At 42.8% G+C, this 17,024-nt stretch overlaps 1 protein-coding gene across 1 annotated transcript; it reads left to right on the top strand.

Annotated features, from left to right (window-relative positions):
- The first annotated feature begins 332 nt into the window (after window positions 1–332).
- LOC132159270 (interferon-induced very large GTPase 1-like) lies at window positions 333–14,308 on the top strand. Its single transcript, XM_059568803.1, has 4 exons — window positions 333–336; window positions 436–1,044; window positions 9,198–9,265; window positions 9,444–14,308. Exons 1-4 carry the CDS (start codon window positions 333–335, stop codon window positions 14,229–14,231), a joined length of 5,469 nt encoding a protein of 1,822 aa, XP_059424786.1. The 3' UTR covers window positions 14,232–14,308.
- Window positions 14,309–17,024: the final 2,716 nt, after the last annotated feature.

A 17,024-nucleotide genomic window follows, 5' to 3' on the forward strand; every position in this document is an offset into this window, starting at 1 on the left:
GAGAGGCTACTCAAGGTCCTTAAGATGGCGGCCGCAACAAAAAGTCACGTGACTGAAACCCATGAATATTTGGATTTAAACAGGAAGAGTTCAAGTCTCTAGATTTATGACTTGATCACTCACATGGTGAACACAAGCTAAATATTAAATTAGTTATTTAGAAAAGTAGACTCTTTATATAATTTTTGCATACCTTGATATAAAAACCATGATAATTCATTTGCAGTTTCTGTTTGAGGACAATAAACAGATTGTAGAAGAAAGGAGCAACTCCAAATTTGATGAGTGGATCCCCTCAAGTTTCTGACTCTGTTGATCCATTGCTCAGCGGTATGGGTAAGAAAACAACATCTGATCTTTTGCATTGCTGAAGGAGACTTGTTCTTATGTTGCAGTGGTATTGATGAATCTGATGGTTTTATGCGTTTTTTCTAGATCACAATCTTACCATTGTATTATTTGGAAACTCTGCTGCGGCCCAGTTTCAGCATGATAATATTCTACTTGGAGAAATACAACCAGATATTGAAAATGTAGAAACATCCCGGATTGTTCCTTTGCAGATGAAGATATCAGAATGTCACATCTCCGTGATCAGTCTGATTGGCTTACATGAAACTGCATTTGACCCGCATCCCCTCATCGGTCAACTAGTGAATGAAAATGAAATCATCACCTTCATCTTTGTTGTGCGACTGGGCCAGTTAACAGATGCTGATAAGATGGGTCTTGAGTGGCTTCAGAGAGTGTTTGGTGATGAAGTTCTTCAGTTTGTGATGATTCTCTTCACCTATGAGAGCGAGGAGGAGTCTGACTCCATAATAGATGATCTGAAGAAAAACTCAGCTTTGGAGCGGCTGACTGAGAAATGTGGTGGAAGATATCACACCTGCAGCAAGAGCATGAACAGCCAGTCAGAGATGAGAGATCTACTTAACAGGATTAAGCATCTGTTTATTGATAATAAACAGCAGAGCTACACTAGTGAGATGTACAACACTGCGTTAAGAGAGAGAGAAGACCTGCAAAACAGGATAACAAAAAGTAAGATCAGATTTGGTTTCCTAACATCCCTAACAATTTCATTTGACTCTATTTAACCAAATTATTCATCATTCATTTTTTTCATTATAAAAAAATGTGATTTTAATGAACAACATTTTTTTTTGGAATGACAAAAACTATGACGTAAATATATTGACATTATCGCCAACGAATAAAAACTAGACGAAAATGTCAGGGAGGGATGATTTGTGGAAAAGATTCATTCAGAACGAATTTGCTGTGTGGTTCGTAGGTTAGATGCCTGAACCGGCGAGACATAAGCTAACATACACTTGTTGCACATTGCATAAAATGTTCAAAAATGTCAATATGTGGGAGTAAGAGAAGAGCAGGCTTATGGATAAATCTGACAACACAAGAACTTAATTTGTTCAGTTTTTCTGTGTGCACACACTGAAGCATACACACACCGAAAGCGCCTCACGCACTACATGAATTTAGAATTTACACAAAATGATATTGAATTGTACATTTAAAAGTATTCAAGTATTCATGTAAACACAGTTGATTACATCATAAGTGAACATAAACAGGAGGGAGAACGTGTATCAGTACATTGCATCCATTGCAGCTGTACATTCGGTTTTTAAAGGGACAGAAGCCTAATTTAGTTGCTATTTTCCCATTCATTCATGTTAATCAAGCAACAAAAAAGTCAGAAAATCATGCACTGATCTTGACTGAAAAAAACTTTAGTAGCCCTAAAGATTAATCTACATTTATTTATATAAATAAATGTCTGCTTGAAAGAATGAAGAATATGGTAAACAAGCTGCTATAAAGAACGCACAATTAGTCTATATAACCATTGGTATTTAATTTAAAAGAAAACCATGTTCTTGTTATTTATGAGAAGTGTTTTTTTTTAATTTTAACAAAGGCATTTTGTGCGTCACCACAGTTAAACCCGTGTTTATCATGGTAAAACCTTAATATCACACCTACATAATGAGAAATTTTAGAGAAATGCTTAATAAATGTACTGTAATTTAACCCATTAGATTTTAGCAGACAACATTTACTGTAGTTCTCTTACGAGAGTTCTCTCGTACTGCGTCTTAGCTAAGACGCTGCGGGAAAAGTCTCTTTTCACGAAATACTGAAGCAAAAAATTATCCTTAATTTTGAATTATTGTAAAGCGCATTTGCAGCAGCACACAGCCATAGGCGAGACGGCTCGCTCGCTCATTGGCTGCTCTGCGGCAACTGCACAAGCCTATCGAGCGCAGGCTGATGCAACATCAGCTTCGCGCCCTCCATGCCACTTCCCGCAGAAACGGGTGTGGCCCAGCCCTATAAAGGGAGCTCGAAAAGGCTGACTCACCTGATTTTTCATCTCTTCAGCGAAGCTCACGCATCGTTGGATCACGAGAAGAAGCAAGCGCCGTCAGATAGCATCTGAGCGGGACGAGCTATTCCTGAAGCCGCTGGCCAACGCCGCCTTCCACTGCCGTTCCTGCTGCGCGTTCCGGCGCCCATATCCTTTCAATTCTATTATATCCAACTGTTCTTTATGCGTGTGTGTGTGTTCGCCCTGCAACGCACACTCGTAAAAGAGCTTGCGTCTTTTTTAAGATGCCTTCTTGCGGCTCGTGCAGAGCCCCACTCAGCGAGGGAGACCGGTACGTCATCTGTGTCTCCTGCCTGGGTGAAGATCATGCAGCGCTCGCGCTCGCTGACGGCAGATGCCCTCACTGTGAGCTGTTGCCAATGGTGACTCTGAGGACTCGCTTGGCTTTTTCTCTGAGCCTGCATTCTCCGCTGCGCTAGGCGCCGTAAAAAGCACCGCTTCCAGCGGATTCCGGAACCGTCTTCAGCACAACCGAGCTCGCCGGTTCGCCCTGCTTCACCGGCCTCCCCTGCATCGCTTCCCGATGGGCAGCGCCCGCTGTCTGCCGCCGCGTCTTCCGAGGAAGTCGATCTCAGGGCCGCGTCAGGGGAAGAGGACACGTGCTCTCTGCTAGCTTCGGGCAGTGAGGGCTGGGCGAGCTCCGGGGATCTTGCACCTTCTGCTCAGAAGCCCAGCAAACGAGCTGACATCGAGAAGGAGCCGATGCGAGTGCTAACGCTGGCCGCGACGAGCCTCGGCCTCGAGTGGTCTGCACCAGCGCCCCCCTCTCGTTCCCGGCTGGATGGTAGTTTCCTTTCGGATGAGCGTACTTCTCCGAACTCAAAGCCCACCTCATTTCTTCCTGAGCTTCACGAAGAGGTGGCAAAGGCTTGGAACACTCCATATTCAGCGCAAACTCGTTCGTCTGTCTCACTAGCATTCTCCACACTGGATGATGCTAAAAACAGGAACTACCAGTCACTTACCGGTGGAACAGGCGATAGCGGCGCACCTTTGCCCACCCTCTGCTGGACGGCGGACGAAAGCGATGTTGCCATTTGAAGCCTGTCGCATGACGTCATCTCTGCTTGCGCGAATCTTTTCTGCTGCTGGGCAGGCTACGTCTGCACTACACACGATGGCTCAGACATGGCAAGCGCTCCGGTTCTGCAGTGAGTCGTGCTAGACCGGCCCCGCAAAGCTCTCAGCCACACCCCCCGCCTCCTGCTGCTTCATCGAAGCGCTGGTGTACGAGTTCCGCTGTGGCCGAGCTCTCACCCAAGCGCGCCGCTGTTTCAGTTCCAGGAATTGTGACTGTCTCAGCGTTTTCTGCAACGCGCAAGCCTGCACAGTTGCCCGCTTGCCTGCACACAAAAGCCGTTATCACAACAACGTCAGCAACGCAGCTCGAGACCCCGTTCTCGCTCTACCGGCCATCGCCCCGTGCTGCGGGGACCACGGCAGAGGATTACGGTGAGGCCGGGAGCCCTGAAGCCATCCTAGCATTCCTAGGAAAACGCCGGTGTACGAGTCGCCGTGGCCGAACTCTCACCCAAGTGCGCCGCTGTTTCAGTTCCAGGGGTTGTGACTGTCTCAGCGTCTTTTGCAATGCGCAAGCCTGTACAGTTGCCCGCTTGCCTGCACAAAAAAAAAAAAAAAAAAAAAAAAACCTTATCACGGCTACCCTGATATTTCCCGAAAAAGGTGTAATTTCTGGTGTCCCGGCCACGGCCGATGGTGCTATAAATGTAGTGACGATGCCTACTGCTCAGTGCCCATCTCCACATATAAGCACAGCCCTTCACACAGGGCTCGCGCCCATAAAAGCGACTCAGGTCGATCACGCGCACTACATAGTAAACGTGCCCACTCCTCAGTGCCCATAAACACTATGTCACACACGTCATGTGGTTTCTGTAAAAACGAAACCCGTGCACGTTCGTTCTGCCCGACCTTCTCGCTCAGAGAATTTCAGAAGATGCTAGGTCTCATGGCCTCAGCATCTCCAGTTCTTCGGTTGGGCCTGCTCCGCATGTGCCCCCTGCAGTTCTGGCTGAGAGCGCGAGTACCGCGCGGAGCGTGGATATCCGGTCAGCTGTGTCTCAGGGTCAAACAGAGCTGTGTTACAGCCCTGAAACCCTGGACAGTGAACGACTGGTACCAATCAGGTGTAAGCCTGGGGACTTCCTCGAAAGTGAAGATGGTGTCGACAGACACTTTTGTCCCCGAATCAAAGGCCACCACATCTTAGTCCGTTCGGGCAACATGTCTGTGGTGTCCTACATAAATCGCCAGGGCGGTCTCAGGTCCCGAAACCTGTACAGGTTGGCAGAACGCCTCCTGGTTTGGGCTCAGCGTAACTTGCGCTCGCTGAGAGCAGTTCATGTGCCTGGGCTACAGAATCTGGGTCCAGACAGGCTGTCCAGAAGCAACATTCCCACGGGCGAATGGTCTCTACACCCGCAGACAGTGAGGGAAACGAGATGCTCAGTACTGCTTGTAGCACCTTTTTGGAAGAACCAACCATGGTTTCCAGATTTGATGCAGTTAGCAGACACTGCCCTGTGGCCAGTGCCGTTGAGGAGGGATCTCCTCTCGCAGGCCAGGGGCTCGATTTGGCACCCTCAACCGGAGTTGTGGTCCCTCCATGTGTGGGCGCTCAGCGGTTACCCGCTGATCTCTCAGTGGGAGTGCTAAATACCATCACTCAGGCTAGAGCTCCGTCGACATGATGGCTGTATGCCTCTAAGTGGTTGGTGTTCTCCAGCTGGTGCACAGCTTGGGGATGTTCACCCCTTAGTTGTGAGGTGACGGAGGTTCTCTCCTTCCTACAGGAGCTGTTGGATAAGGGCAGAGCCCCCTCCACGCTCAAAGTTTACGTGGCGGCTATCGCAGCGTTTTCTGAGACAACGCTCGGTCAGTCAATAGGAAGGAACGATTTGGTCATCCGCTTAGAGGAGCTAGGAGGCTATATCCTCCCAGACCTCCGTCAGTCCCTGTATAGGACCTCTTGACGGTTTTGGAGGCCATGAAAGGTTCCCCTTTCGAGCCTATCCGAACGATTAGCCTCAAGCATCTGTCGTTCAAGACAGTGTTCTTGTTGGCTCTCGCTTCAGTGAAGCGTGTGGGTGACCTGCACGCACTCTCGGTGAGCCCGACGTGCTTGGAGTTTGGGCATAATGACTCATTGGTCATACTCAAACCTAGGCATGGTTATGTGCCGAAATCCCTCAACATGCCGTTTCGGGCTCAGGTTATTGCCTTGTCTGACCTGTCGGTGTCAGGAGAGGATGGAGACTCGAGTCTTCTTTGCCCCGTTAGGGCTTTAAGAGATTATGTGTCTAGCTCCGCTGTCTTTAGACAGACTGAGCAGCTGTTTGTCTTGTTCAGTGGACATTCCAAAGGAATGGCTGTTTCGAGACAGAGCCTATCCAGATGGATAGTTGACGCCATAGCGTTAGCTTACGCTTCCAGGGGCCTTCAGTGCCCACTGGGCGTCAGAGCACACTCCACAAGAGGCGTCGCGGTCGTCGTGGTCTAGTGGGATTTCCTTGCAGGATATATGTATGGCGGCAGGTTGGGCCTCGCCGTCTACATTTATCAGGTTCTATAACCTGGAGGTTCCCGCCCTGCAAGCAGGGCTGCTGTCGGTTTAGTCGAATCAGTGTCACGGTTCGTGAATGCACCGTCTCCAGCTGTATTCATGTTACGTCATGTTGATTGGTTCATGTGGGTGTTGCCGCTGATCGTCGGATCAGCGGCAGGTGCGACTCATTCCAACTGCCTATTTAACGCCCTGTCTTTCGTCTCCTGTTTGTCAGATCGTTGTTTGAGGTTCTCGTTGTTGATGTCTGTTCGTGCTCCTGTGTTCCTGTCCTTGCTCGGTTTCCTGTTTCGGTCTTCCTTGGATTATCACAGCCACTCACGGATTATCACCGCCTATCACCGATCTACCACCACCGTCATCGCTACCAACGCACTCAAATCACCAACTCACCTGTCTGTGCTGCCGTCGTGGTCCCTGCGTCACTCTCCAGCATTCATTCATCACACCTGACAGGGCCCTGATTGCAACTCTGAGATCGCAAGCGCTATGCGCTGCCGACTGTTATATGGGCAGTATTGCGTAAGACCCGCATTACCACATTGGTCAGGCCGTGCCTTGACTGTGTGATGTCATATTGCCGCGTCTACGGACGCTGCTAGATATGGGACGGAGGGTCCCCCCCCTCCTGTTCTGGACTCTCTGCGAGTCCCTCTGGTGACTGTGCACTGTAAATCCTGGGCGTTGCTTCCAGGTTTATTGGTGTGTGATCCCTGTGCGCACGGCGCTTTACATGGGGTTCCCGTAGCGTCTTAGCTAAGACGCAGTACGAGAGAACTCTCGTAAGAGAACGTACTCCGTTACTAAAGTAACCTCGGTTCTCTCTAGAAGAGGGAACGAGTACTTTCGTAGCGTCTTAGCTAAGACGAAGTACTCGTTCCCTCTTCTAGAGAGAACCGAGGTTACGTTAGTAACCGAGTACGATTTAGTCAACTAAAATGTTATATTTGGGATAAGGATCTACATGCTAGCAGTAGTTTATTAAGAATTTAAAGCAAAAACAGAAGATGGAGCTGAAAGCACAAGGGCAAAGTTGGTGGAGTAGTTGACTATAAGGGTGGAGATGGGAACCACCAGGCTGAAGCAGGGGAACACTGGAACTGGCACATCAAAAGACCATGTTGGAGCTGTCAATGGAAAGAGAGACTTGAGCACTAGATTGTTATTTTTTGGCTGAACTATCACCAGAAGATTTCTGTATCAGCTACAGTTTAAAAAACATCTCGGGCTACGCATGTAACCATGGTCACATTAGATGTTTTGGGATCTCGTCTTAGATCCCAATCACCTTCAAGTGTAAAACAAGCCAATGAATGTTGGTGTGCAAGCTTTGCATCGCACACCCCGACCTCTCACAGCAGTTCTATTAGGAAGAGTGCGTGTAATCGCACATCCAGCTTTTCTTTCTATTGTGAACCACTACCTTCAACAAAAGAGCAGTTTGCTCTTTCTCCAGGTCCCAAGAGGCTGATTGTTGCAGTGTATGATGCACTACCTCTATACTCTCATCCCCCTCTCTCTTCGCCATCTGACAACTGGGCCCGCCTTGAGGAGGCTGTGTCTCCTCACGCGCACCCTGCCCACCTGAGGAACCAGGTAAGTGTTTCACTGCACACTCAGACTTCACTCCGGGATGCTATGCTTTCTAGGTTGGGTCCCTGCACTCCACCTCGCTGCCCCACTCCGGGTACATTTTTCATTCCCCTGGTCCCACTTGTACGGTTCCTGGGGGCCTGAGTAGAGCTCCCTAGGCTGTCTCGCTGACCGCTGAGAACCATCAGACTCGGCTATGCAATTCAGTTCATGCTGGCATCCTCCCAAGTTCAAGGTCATTCAGTCTACCTCTGCACTGGACAAAAATGCTCCTGTCTTATGGCCAGAGATATTAGTCCTACTGGCGAAGGATGCAATGGAGCTTGTAGCTACAGCTTATATGAAGTCAAGAGTTTTATAGCACTTACTACATTGTACCCAAGAAAAGTGGTGGGTTATGGCCAATCTTGGACTTGTGCGTTCTGAACCGGGCCCTTCACAAGCTCGAAATGGGTGTGTGGCGCAGATGTGTCTCATTATCTTTCAACCACCAGCCTCTCTCTGCTCCTACGGCTCTTGGCCTCGCCCCACTTGTCACATAGCCCCATCACCCGTCGAAGGCTGGGTGGTACCCACGATACTGCACTCTCCTCCAGCAAATGGAAACTGTGTGTACGGTCTACTGTCCATGTCCAGAAATGTAATAAAAACATCATCAAAGTAGTACATGTGACATCATATGGAATTACATTTGGTTCAATAAAACTGAACGAAACTTTATAAAACTGAACGTAACTTTTTCAGAAAGAATCCAAAATATGCCATTACAACAGACGAAAAACACAATGAAAATGAAAAAAATGAACTCAGTTGCACAAATTTAACAGGCTCTTCAAATATGCTTCATTCTTTGTTAATGTTTTTCAAAGATTCGTTTTCAGTTATCGTGGATTCTGAATGCATTGCCACAGTTTTCGCTTATGCTTTGCAGTTTTTCGTTTGGTGTTTTTACACAAACCTCTTGTGGGGGCGGGCTTAACAGTGATATACTCTGATTGGATATTGAGCTTTTGATGGACAGGTGCTCTCTGACCGGGAAGTACAGACGTCACTCAGTGGCGTGCATATTGGAAAGCTCTCGCGGTGATTTGTATTACTAAATATGTGAACAATATTTGACCTTCGATCGTCTCAGTCTGTAAAGATGAGCTCTTGTCCTTCAAGGCAGCTTGAAGTAAGCTTGTGTTACTGAATGACAATAATAACTCACAACAAACTGTTGCACACTGTAACATGAAAAACTTGTATCGATGTTAATGTTTACTTCAGTAACACAAGCTTACTTCAAGCTGCCTTGAAGGATAAGCGGAGGAGACTGAGACGACCAAAGGTTAAATATTATTTAAATATTTAGTAATACAAGACACAATGTATTGCATACAAATCACAGGGAGAGCTTTTTTTTTTGTTTTTTTGTGGACCAATAGGATTTGTGTTGTTTCACAAGTGCTTTAGACACCATTCATGGTGTCACCATTCCCCAAAGTGTCTGCTAGGGGATGCAGTGCAAATTCCCTTGAAGGGGAACATGTATTTGTGGATTTGCTTGAAATTGTTTCCATATTAAATTCCATTCTAATTTTCTCTCTACCTTTCTCTCACAAGATCAGCCCACAATAACCGAGGAGAGCATGGAATTCACCACAACTAAAGAGACAGGAGAGAGACTTGAGGTATGGGTTGAGTAAAGTGCAAAAATAAAAAAGAAGCAGGAAGTTAGAAACCCTTTAGTTATACAGCTTATATTACTTACTATGATTTTGAACTCTTTACACTTTACTTCACTTTTTTATTTAGTTTGTAAGCTAATACACAGCACACCTTCTATAACTGAGCTATTTTGTTTCTCAGCCAAAAGTGGACAAACATTCAGAAGATGGTGCAAGACTGAATCAAAGCAAAGGAAGTGGAATCAGTGAAAACATACAGCATCTATTTCAAATACTTAATAACAAGAATCAAAGTAAACTTAGAGCTGCAGATGTTCTTCAGTTAACTGCACATTCTTTACAGTATCATGAGTCTTGTGCTGAGAAGGACCTTATTCAGACTTTCCTACAAAAACTACTGATGATGAACTACAGAGCCAGATATATTAAAACTAATGAGACCAATAAACAGCAAGATGGACAACAAGGAAGCACTGACATATTTGAAGATGAAGATGATGTCGATATTTTCAGTGAAATGCCTTTGTTTACTGAAGGGATAAGCAGGGAAGATGCTGTTCACCCAATGGATGTTCAGATGGCTGTGTTTCATTGTGCTGATAGTTTCCTGAAGCAGCTGATGGTGACTAAACTGTCTCAGTGTCAGTACGCTCTGCCTCTGCTTGTTTCTGATCCATTCACACAAGAGATTGAGTTTCCTCTCTGGACATTCAGACAAATAAACAAGAGCTGGAAGATGAAAGATACCAAAAATGAAATCAGTCAAATACAGCCTGTCTGGAAGGCAGAAACACCAATGGTGTCTTTCTTCAGGTTTGGTTCAGTGTCCTTATCCAAATCTCAGCTTATGAACAGTTTGATCAATGAGAAACACAACACGTTCTTCCACAGGAACTGCCCTGGCAGCAGCAAAACCAGACTACTGATGGATGGAGTGGTGGAGATCGCCTGGTACTGCCCCTCTGGGAAAGAAACAGATAAATTTACTCAGTGTATTTCACTCTGTAACCTTCATGGTGATGCAGGAGATAATGAGAGACAGCTGCAGATCCTCACTGAAATGGCCTCAATCAATGTTGTTATTCTACCACGACTTGACAGAAATGACAAGAGTGCAACACAGATGCAAAACCTGTACAAGGACAAAAAGCCACTTATTTGTCTTTTTACAGAGGATGAATATAGTGTAATTGAGACAAGAAAATGGAAATACAAAATTGGACTAAAAGGCAGAAATCAATCAGATGTATCTGAAGAGCTCATACAAACTATAAATAAATGCCTCTCATTCTTATTGTCAGAATCGTCTTCTGTTTTCAAACTTGAAGATGTGTCCAAACAGTCAGGTATTAGAGTAGATGAGGATCATGACCATGATTGCAGAAGAGGAAAAGAAGCAGCCCAGCAGACTATGGGTTTACTGAAGGATAAAAATCTGACAGAAATCAAAGAGTCATTTCTGCCCTGTCAGGGGAAACTGTGGCATCAGTGGTGTGAAAAGAACAAAGAACTACATCGATTTGAGGGAAATGAAATTGAAATTGAAATAAATGTAATAAAACAAGACATGAAGAAAATCCGTAAACAGCAGCATGTTCTGGACACTGGTGAATTCATGAAGTTGTTTATTACAAAAATAAATTCACAATCTCCAAATGAGAAGGTATTTTTTTTTCATTGGCTCACAATCCTCCTGGATGAATACACTTCAGCTGACCTTTCTGCTCTACATTACAAGTATGATGAAAAGTGGTCAGAAGTTTTAAAACTGAAAGAGAAAAATGAAATAACCGAGCAACAGATAAAAACTAATTTTACAGATGAACAAACAGAACTTGATAGGATATCAAAAGAACTTCAAGCTGCAACTTTTGGCTTGGAGCACATCCTGAGGGAGATCGGTCAGATCTATGAATCATGTAAATCAGTGAATAAGAACAAGGAAGGCCTACCGTGTGATTTTTCTTCTCTCCCGAGTCTTGCAGCAGAGATGATGATTTCCGGATTTCCACTGGAGCTGATGGATGGAGATGCTGCTCATGTTCCTGTGGTTTGGGTTACTGCTGTTCTACACGAACTCATCCAGAAACTGGGAGACCAGAGAGTGTTTGTGCTGTCAGTTTTAGGGATCCAGAGCTCTGGGAAATCCACTATGCTGAATGCCATGTTTGGACTCCAGTTTACTGTCAGTGCTGGCAGATGCACCAGAGGAGCTTTCATGCAGCTGGTCAGAGTATCAGAGGAGATGAAAGAACAACTGAAGTTTGACTTCATTCTGGTTGTTGATACTGAGGGGCTTCATGCACTAGAACTATCTGGAAGGTCAACAAGACATCAGGACAATGAAATGGCTACATTTGTTGTTGGTATTGGTAATCTGACATTAATAAATATCTTTGGAGAAAGCCCATCAGAGCTGCAAGACATTCTTCAGATCGTTGTTCAGGCCTTCATGAGGATGAAGAAAGTTAATCTGTCTCCCAGCTGCGTGTTTGTTCATCAGAACGTTTCAGACGTCACAGCTGGAGAGAAAAACATGGACGGAAGGAGACGGTTGCAGGAGACACTTGATGAAATGACAAAACTTGCTGCTAAAGATGAAATCTGTGATGCACAATGTTTCAGTGATGTCATTAATTTTGATATTCGGAAAGATGTGAAATATTTTGCACAGCTGTGGGAGGGAAGTCCACCAATGGCACCACCAAACCCACCATACTGTGAAAACATCCAAGAGTTAAAGGAAACATTTTTAAGCCATGCCTCAAAATCAGATGGCTTACAGCTGACACACCTAAAAGGTCGTATTGATGATCTCTGGGAGGCTTTACTGAATGAACGATTTGTGTTCAGCTTCAGAAATTCTCTGGAAATTGCAACATACCGAAAACTAGAGACCGAATACAGCAATTGGTCCTGGAGTCTCCGCAGAACTATGCTGGATATAGAGAACAAACTTTACAACAACATAGAAAATGAAACAATTGATGAGGTTTCAGAAAGTGATCTTCAAAAAAATCTAAAAGGGAAAAGTGGAGAGGTAGAAAGATTAATGTCAGAATTCTTTGAGAAGGACAAAGATAAAGATACCCTGATACAGTGGAAAGCATCGTTTGACATCAAAATCAAAGAGCTAACAGAAAGCATTGTGAGAGAAACAAAAAAGAAATTAAATGAGATTCTTCAACAGCGAGATATAAAGAAAAAAATTGATGCTCAGAGGACACGCCATGAAAATACTCTCTTGGAAAAGAGCAAAGAACTTGCAATCAAACTCAAAGACAAAGCAAATGATGAAGCAATCCTGAAAAAAGAGTTTGATACCTTTTGGAAAGAGTGTGCTAATATGATTACCAGAGAAACTCCTGCAGTCAAAGAGATTGATGTTTTAAAAGACATGAAACAACTTCTCAGTGATATCTATAAAAGTGTTCCATCAGACTCCTGGACAGACAGCAGGGATATTTTCTCTGTACCAAGTTATTCAGATTATGTTCAGTTAAATAAATCCAGTTTTATTACAGGACATGCTGAAAATCCCATCACGCCAGCTAAAGAGAAGTTTGGTTACTCATTGACTACAGAGGATGAAACCCAAATAAGAACCTTAGTCAATGGCATTGCCCAACATGCAGACAACATGATCATGTCGTATAACATTACAAAGATGGGCTACAACAAAACCTACATTCAGGAACTTGCAGGTTATATCAAAGCAAGATTAGTAGATTATGAGCAAGGTTCCAGGAACTATGTGTTCACAAAGGAATTTTCTATGAATTTGGTCATTTCCATCTGCAAGAGAGAAAACAAGGTAATTACTGAACAACACAGAAGATTCAGGGAAGCCAATGATCCTGTTTTCTACTTTGAACAGAAGAGCGAAGAGTACTATAGTATTTTTCAGAAATACTGTCAAGGTGCAACATCAGCTGCAATTTTTGGTGAGATCATCTGTCAGAAATTGAAAGAGCCCATTCAAAAGAGTGTCTACAAAGATACTGCCAGAGATTTGACTAATGAAATTAAAACAAACTGTGAATCACTAAATGGAAACAGATCTAAACTTGAGAAACACATCCTCAAGAGTCTGGCAGAACAGGAGGATTTTGGCAAGTACATTACATACTTTAATAATTCGAGAGACCACTTAAAGAGTTTTGTCAGAGATGAAGTCAGTCAGTACATCACTTATAAGTTTGAAATGAGTGTTCGGCCCAAGATGAAGGAGACAACTAAACTTCTCCACCAGAAGATCATGGAAGCAGTTCATAGAGCAACTACACTGGTGAACACGACCAATGGAGATGTTCAGAAGTGGCTGAATCATTTCACACTGCAGCTCTCAGATTTGCTCATATTCTCTGTAAAGGACCTCAGTGGCGTGAGCCATGAAGGTGTTGATGATTTCAAACTTCTAGAAGATGTGATAAGTGTAGAGCTTGATTCAGTATCATCAGAAATGCAAGATAAATTCAGCACAAAGACATTTCCAGTCAATCTGGAACAGAAGGACAGACCAGATGAGATTCTGATTGATCATCTCTGTCAGTGCTGCTGGGTTCAGTGTCCCTTCTGTGCAGCCACCTGCACCAACACAATAGAAAACCATACCGGAGATCACAGTGTTCCTTTCCATCGGGTGAATGGTCTCACTGGATGCTGTTATGAAGGAACAGAGTGTCTCAGTGCAGATTTTTGCACATCTTTAGTGAGAACTGGTAAAATGTTCTATACAGGTCAGTGGATTCCATGCAATGAATACAGAAAAGCAGGAAATGTTTATGCAAAATGGAGCATCACCCCTGACTTCTCTGAACTGTGTTACTGGAAGTGGTTTGTCTACAGATTTCACGAAGATGTAAAAGAATACTTTGGGAAAACATTCCACAGGTGGTTTGAGATTTCATATGAATGGAGAAAGTACTCAAAAGTCCAAGCTATTGCAAGTTTGGATAAATATATCTAATGAAAGATATATCACATGTAGGTCTCTGACTCATAGACCACAGTTTGAAATTTCTGTTTCACACTGGCAGTCTCTGAGATGCACCCCCCCCCCATATATCGCATGCAAAGAGCTCCAAAGAAGTAAAAAAAAAGCAAATGCAAATTTGCCCTGTATCTCTATGTCCTCCCACTATAGGACAATATATTCTCTGTGGCGGGACGAGAGCACAGGATGGTGATCAGTTTAATAAGCACATTTTTGTGTTATCGTGTTTTTACTATTTTTGCTTTTAATATATAACCATGTTGCACTGCAGTGGATGATACGCTATTCTTGTAATTTCTATTATCTTCATTAGATGGGAACCTAACCCAAAGAGACATCACTGTGTGGACATTGGTTATTTGCCCGGCCTAGCATGTAGGAAAACATTATATAAGTACTCACGATAAGTCAAAGCTATGTTTGTCTATATTACTTATTTGCAATGTAACATTTAATTTATATTTTTATATTATATTTATTATTTTTTTATTTGTTTACCATAAGCAGTTTACAGTACACTTACTACAATGACATTTTCCCTGCCACAACCAACAGTAGGGTTAGTTAAAAGTGTTATTACCATAGCACCGGTACCATAGTATTGTGATGGTATAAGATCAATATCATGGTACAAAACCTAGTGGTATTTGGTAGTTGTATTTGGCATGTGTAATGTAAAGAATAACAAAGTAAATCTTTGTAAACAGTGACAGAAACGTTTTGGTAATGCTTTAGGGTGCCTCATACATCCAACTCTCCTGAAAGGCTGCCCAGTTGTAATCTAAAGTACACTGATCAGCTGTAGTATTAAATATCTCTGCCTAATATTGTGTAGGTCCTCCTTGTGCTACCAAAAGAGCTCTGATGCATTGAGGCATGAGCAAATCTTTCAAGTTCTGTGAAATGTTAGACAGAACCTCCACGGATCAGATTTGTTAGTCCAGCACATCCCATAGATTCTCATTCAGATTCGGATCGGATTGAGATCTGTGGAATTGGAAAGCCAAGTCAACACTATGAACTTTTTATTGTGTTCCTCCAACCATTTCCAACATTTTGATCAGTGTGGCAGGGTGCACAATCCTGACGAAAAAGGCCCCTGCCATCAGGGATCACCATATCCATGAAGGGTTGTTTTATAATTTCTGTAATGTTTTGCATAGATTGTGTCCTTGTATCTTTTGACAATTTCCCTGACCACTGTGACTTGAATGAAAACATGCTGCTATTGCACTCAGTAATAGTCACTCTAATTGTCCAATATTTTGTTTATTAATAATGATGTTTTTTCCCGCCTGTTGTTTTAGTTATAGCATCTCACGATCACATTGTTCTGAGAATTATTGAATAATCCTGCATATATATATATATGTGTGCACACACAATTTATTATTATTTCAACCAACGGTGACAGATTCTGTCATTTCTATCTAGAGTGGAAGTTTAACTAAGTGAAGTTTCTAAAACCTTTATACTTTTTTGTATCTAGGTTCTCACTGCCATTAGACATTAGAGAACAAGAATAGAAGATCCAACAGAAAGAACTCTTCTGGATCTCCTTCATCTTATATTGTACCTTATTAAATGTCCAGGGTTCTCAGAAGTGGTACTCATCATAGTTGGGTAAATTTCTTGAGGAATACCTTGAGAGACCAAAGAAACTGGGGGTAGGGATGTTCGTCGAAAAAATATAACCATATGGTTTTCCACACACTGTTCAGCATGCGCTAGGACCGCAGTTCAACTTAAATCTGAAAACACATCTGTAATATGGTTTATTATAATTAACACATAAAACATACAGGGTTCGCCTAATGTATGTCTCTGTCGATGGATGCGTATTCTGGCTTCCCAGTAGGCTACATAAAATAAAAAAATAAAAAAAGACTAATCATTCACTCTTGTTCAATGTGAATGCTGTATGCTGGAATTACCTCAACAAAGGCCTAAAATAAGTAAGTACTTTCCAAAACCAATTATTTATTCTTACTTTGTTAAAATTAAGATTTAAGATTCTTAAGATACTTAAAGAGGAAAACTTAATGGTATAATTTAATTTGGCTTTCAAATCCTTTTGAAGTTAAAAGTGCTAAAAAGATAAAAGTGCTAAATGTCTTATTAACTAAATGTCTGTTAACTAAAGAGATAGTTAACCCAAAAATAAAAATTATGTCATCTATTATTTTTAAACCTGTATTTTTCTAGCTTTCTTTGACTTGTTTGTGAAACATAAAGGTTGTTTTGAAGAATGTTGGCAACCAGCATAGAAGCAAAGAACATAGATGTTTCGATCGACATAAGGGAGAGTAGATGAAACAATTTACACTTTTGTGTGAACATACCTTTAAATATACATACAATAGGAACATTTATGTCTTTATATATTAGCCAGAGCAGCACAGTTTCTTCTTAGAAAATTTTCGCTCTTTCAAACAAACAAACAAAATGTACAGTTAAAACCTATGTATCATTTTCTTTACATGCAAACGTAAATGTGGTGAAAAACACAAAATGCATTCTGGTAAACTGATAAAATTGTTGAGTATGTCTAGACAGATGAAGGAAAGACTGCATCCACAGAACAAAGACAATATACTGGATATCTGTAGATTAGCAACAGACAGACACATGAATACCTCCAAATAAAATATAATAGAAAAAATTTATTATATTCTAAGAATAAAATGTGAATTATATTCTAAGAATAAAATGTGAATTATATTCTAAGAATAAAATGTGAATTATATTCTAAGAATAAAATGTTCT

This window comes from Carassius carassius, chromosome 16 (assembly GCF_963082965.1).
Source record: "Carassius carassius chromosome 16, fCarCar2.1, whole genome shotgun sequence".
Classification (NCBI taxonomy): domain Eukaryota; kingdom Metazoa; phylum Chordata; class Actinopteri; order Cypriniformes; family Cyprinidae; genus Carassius; species Carassius carassius.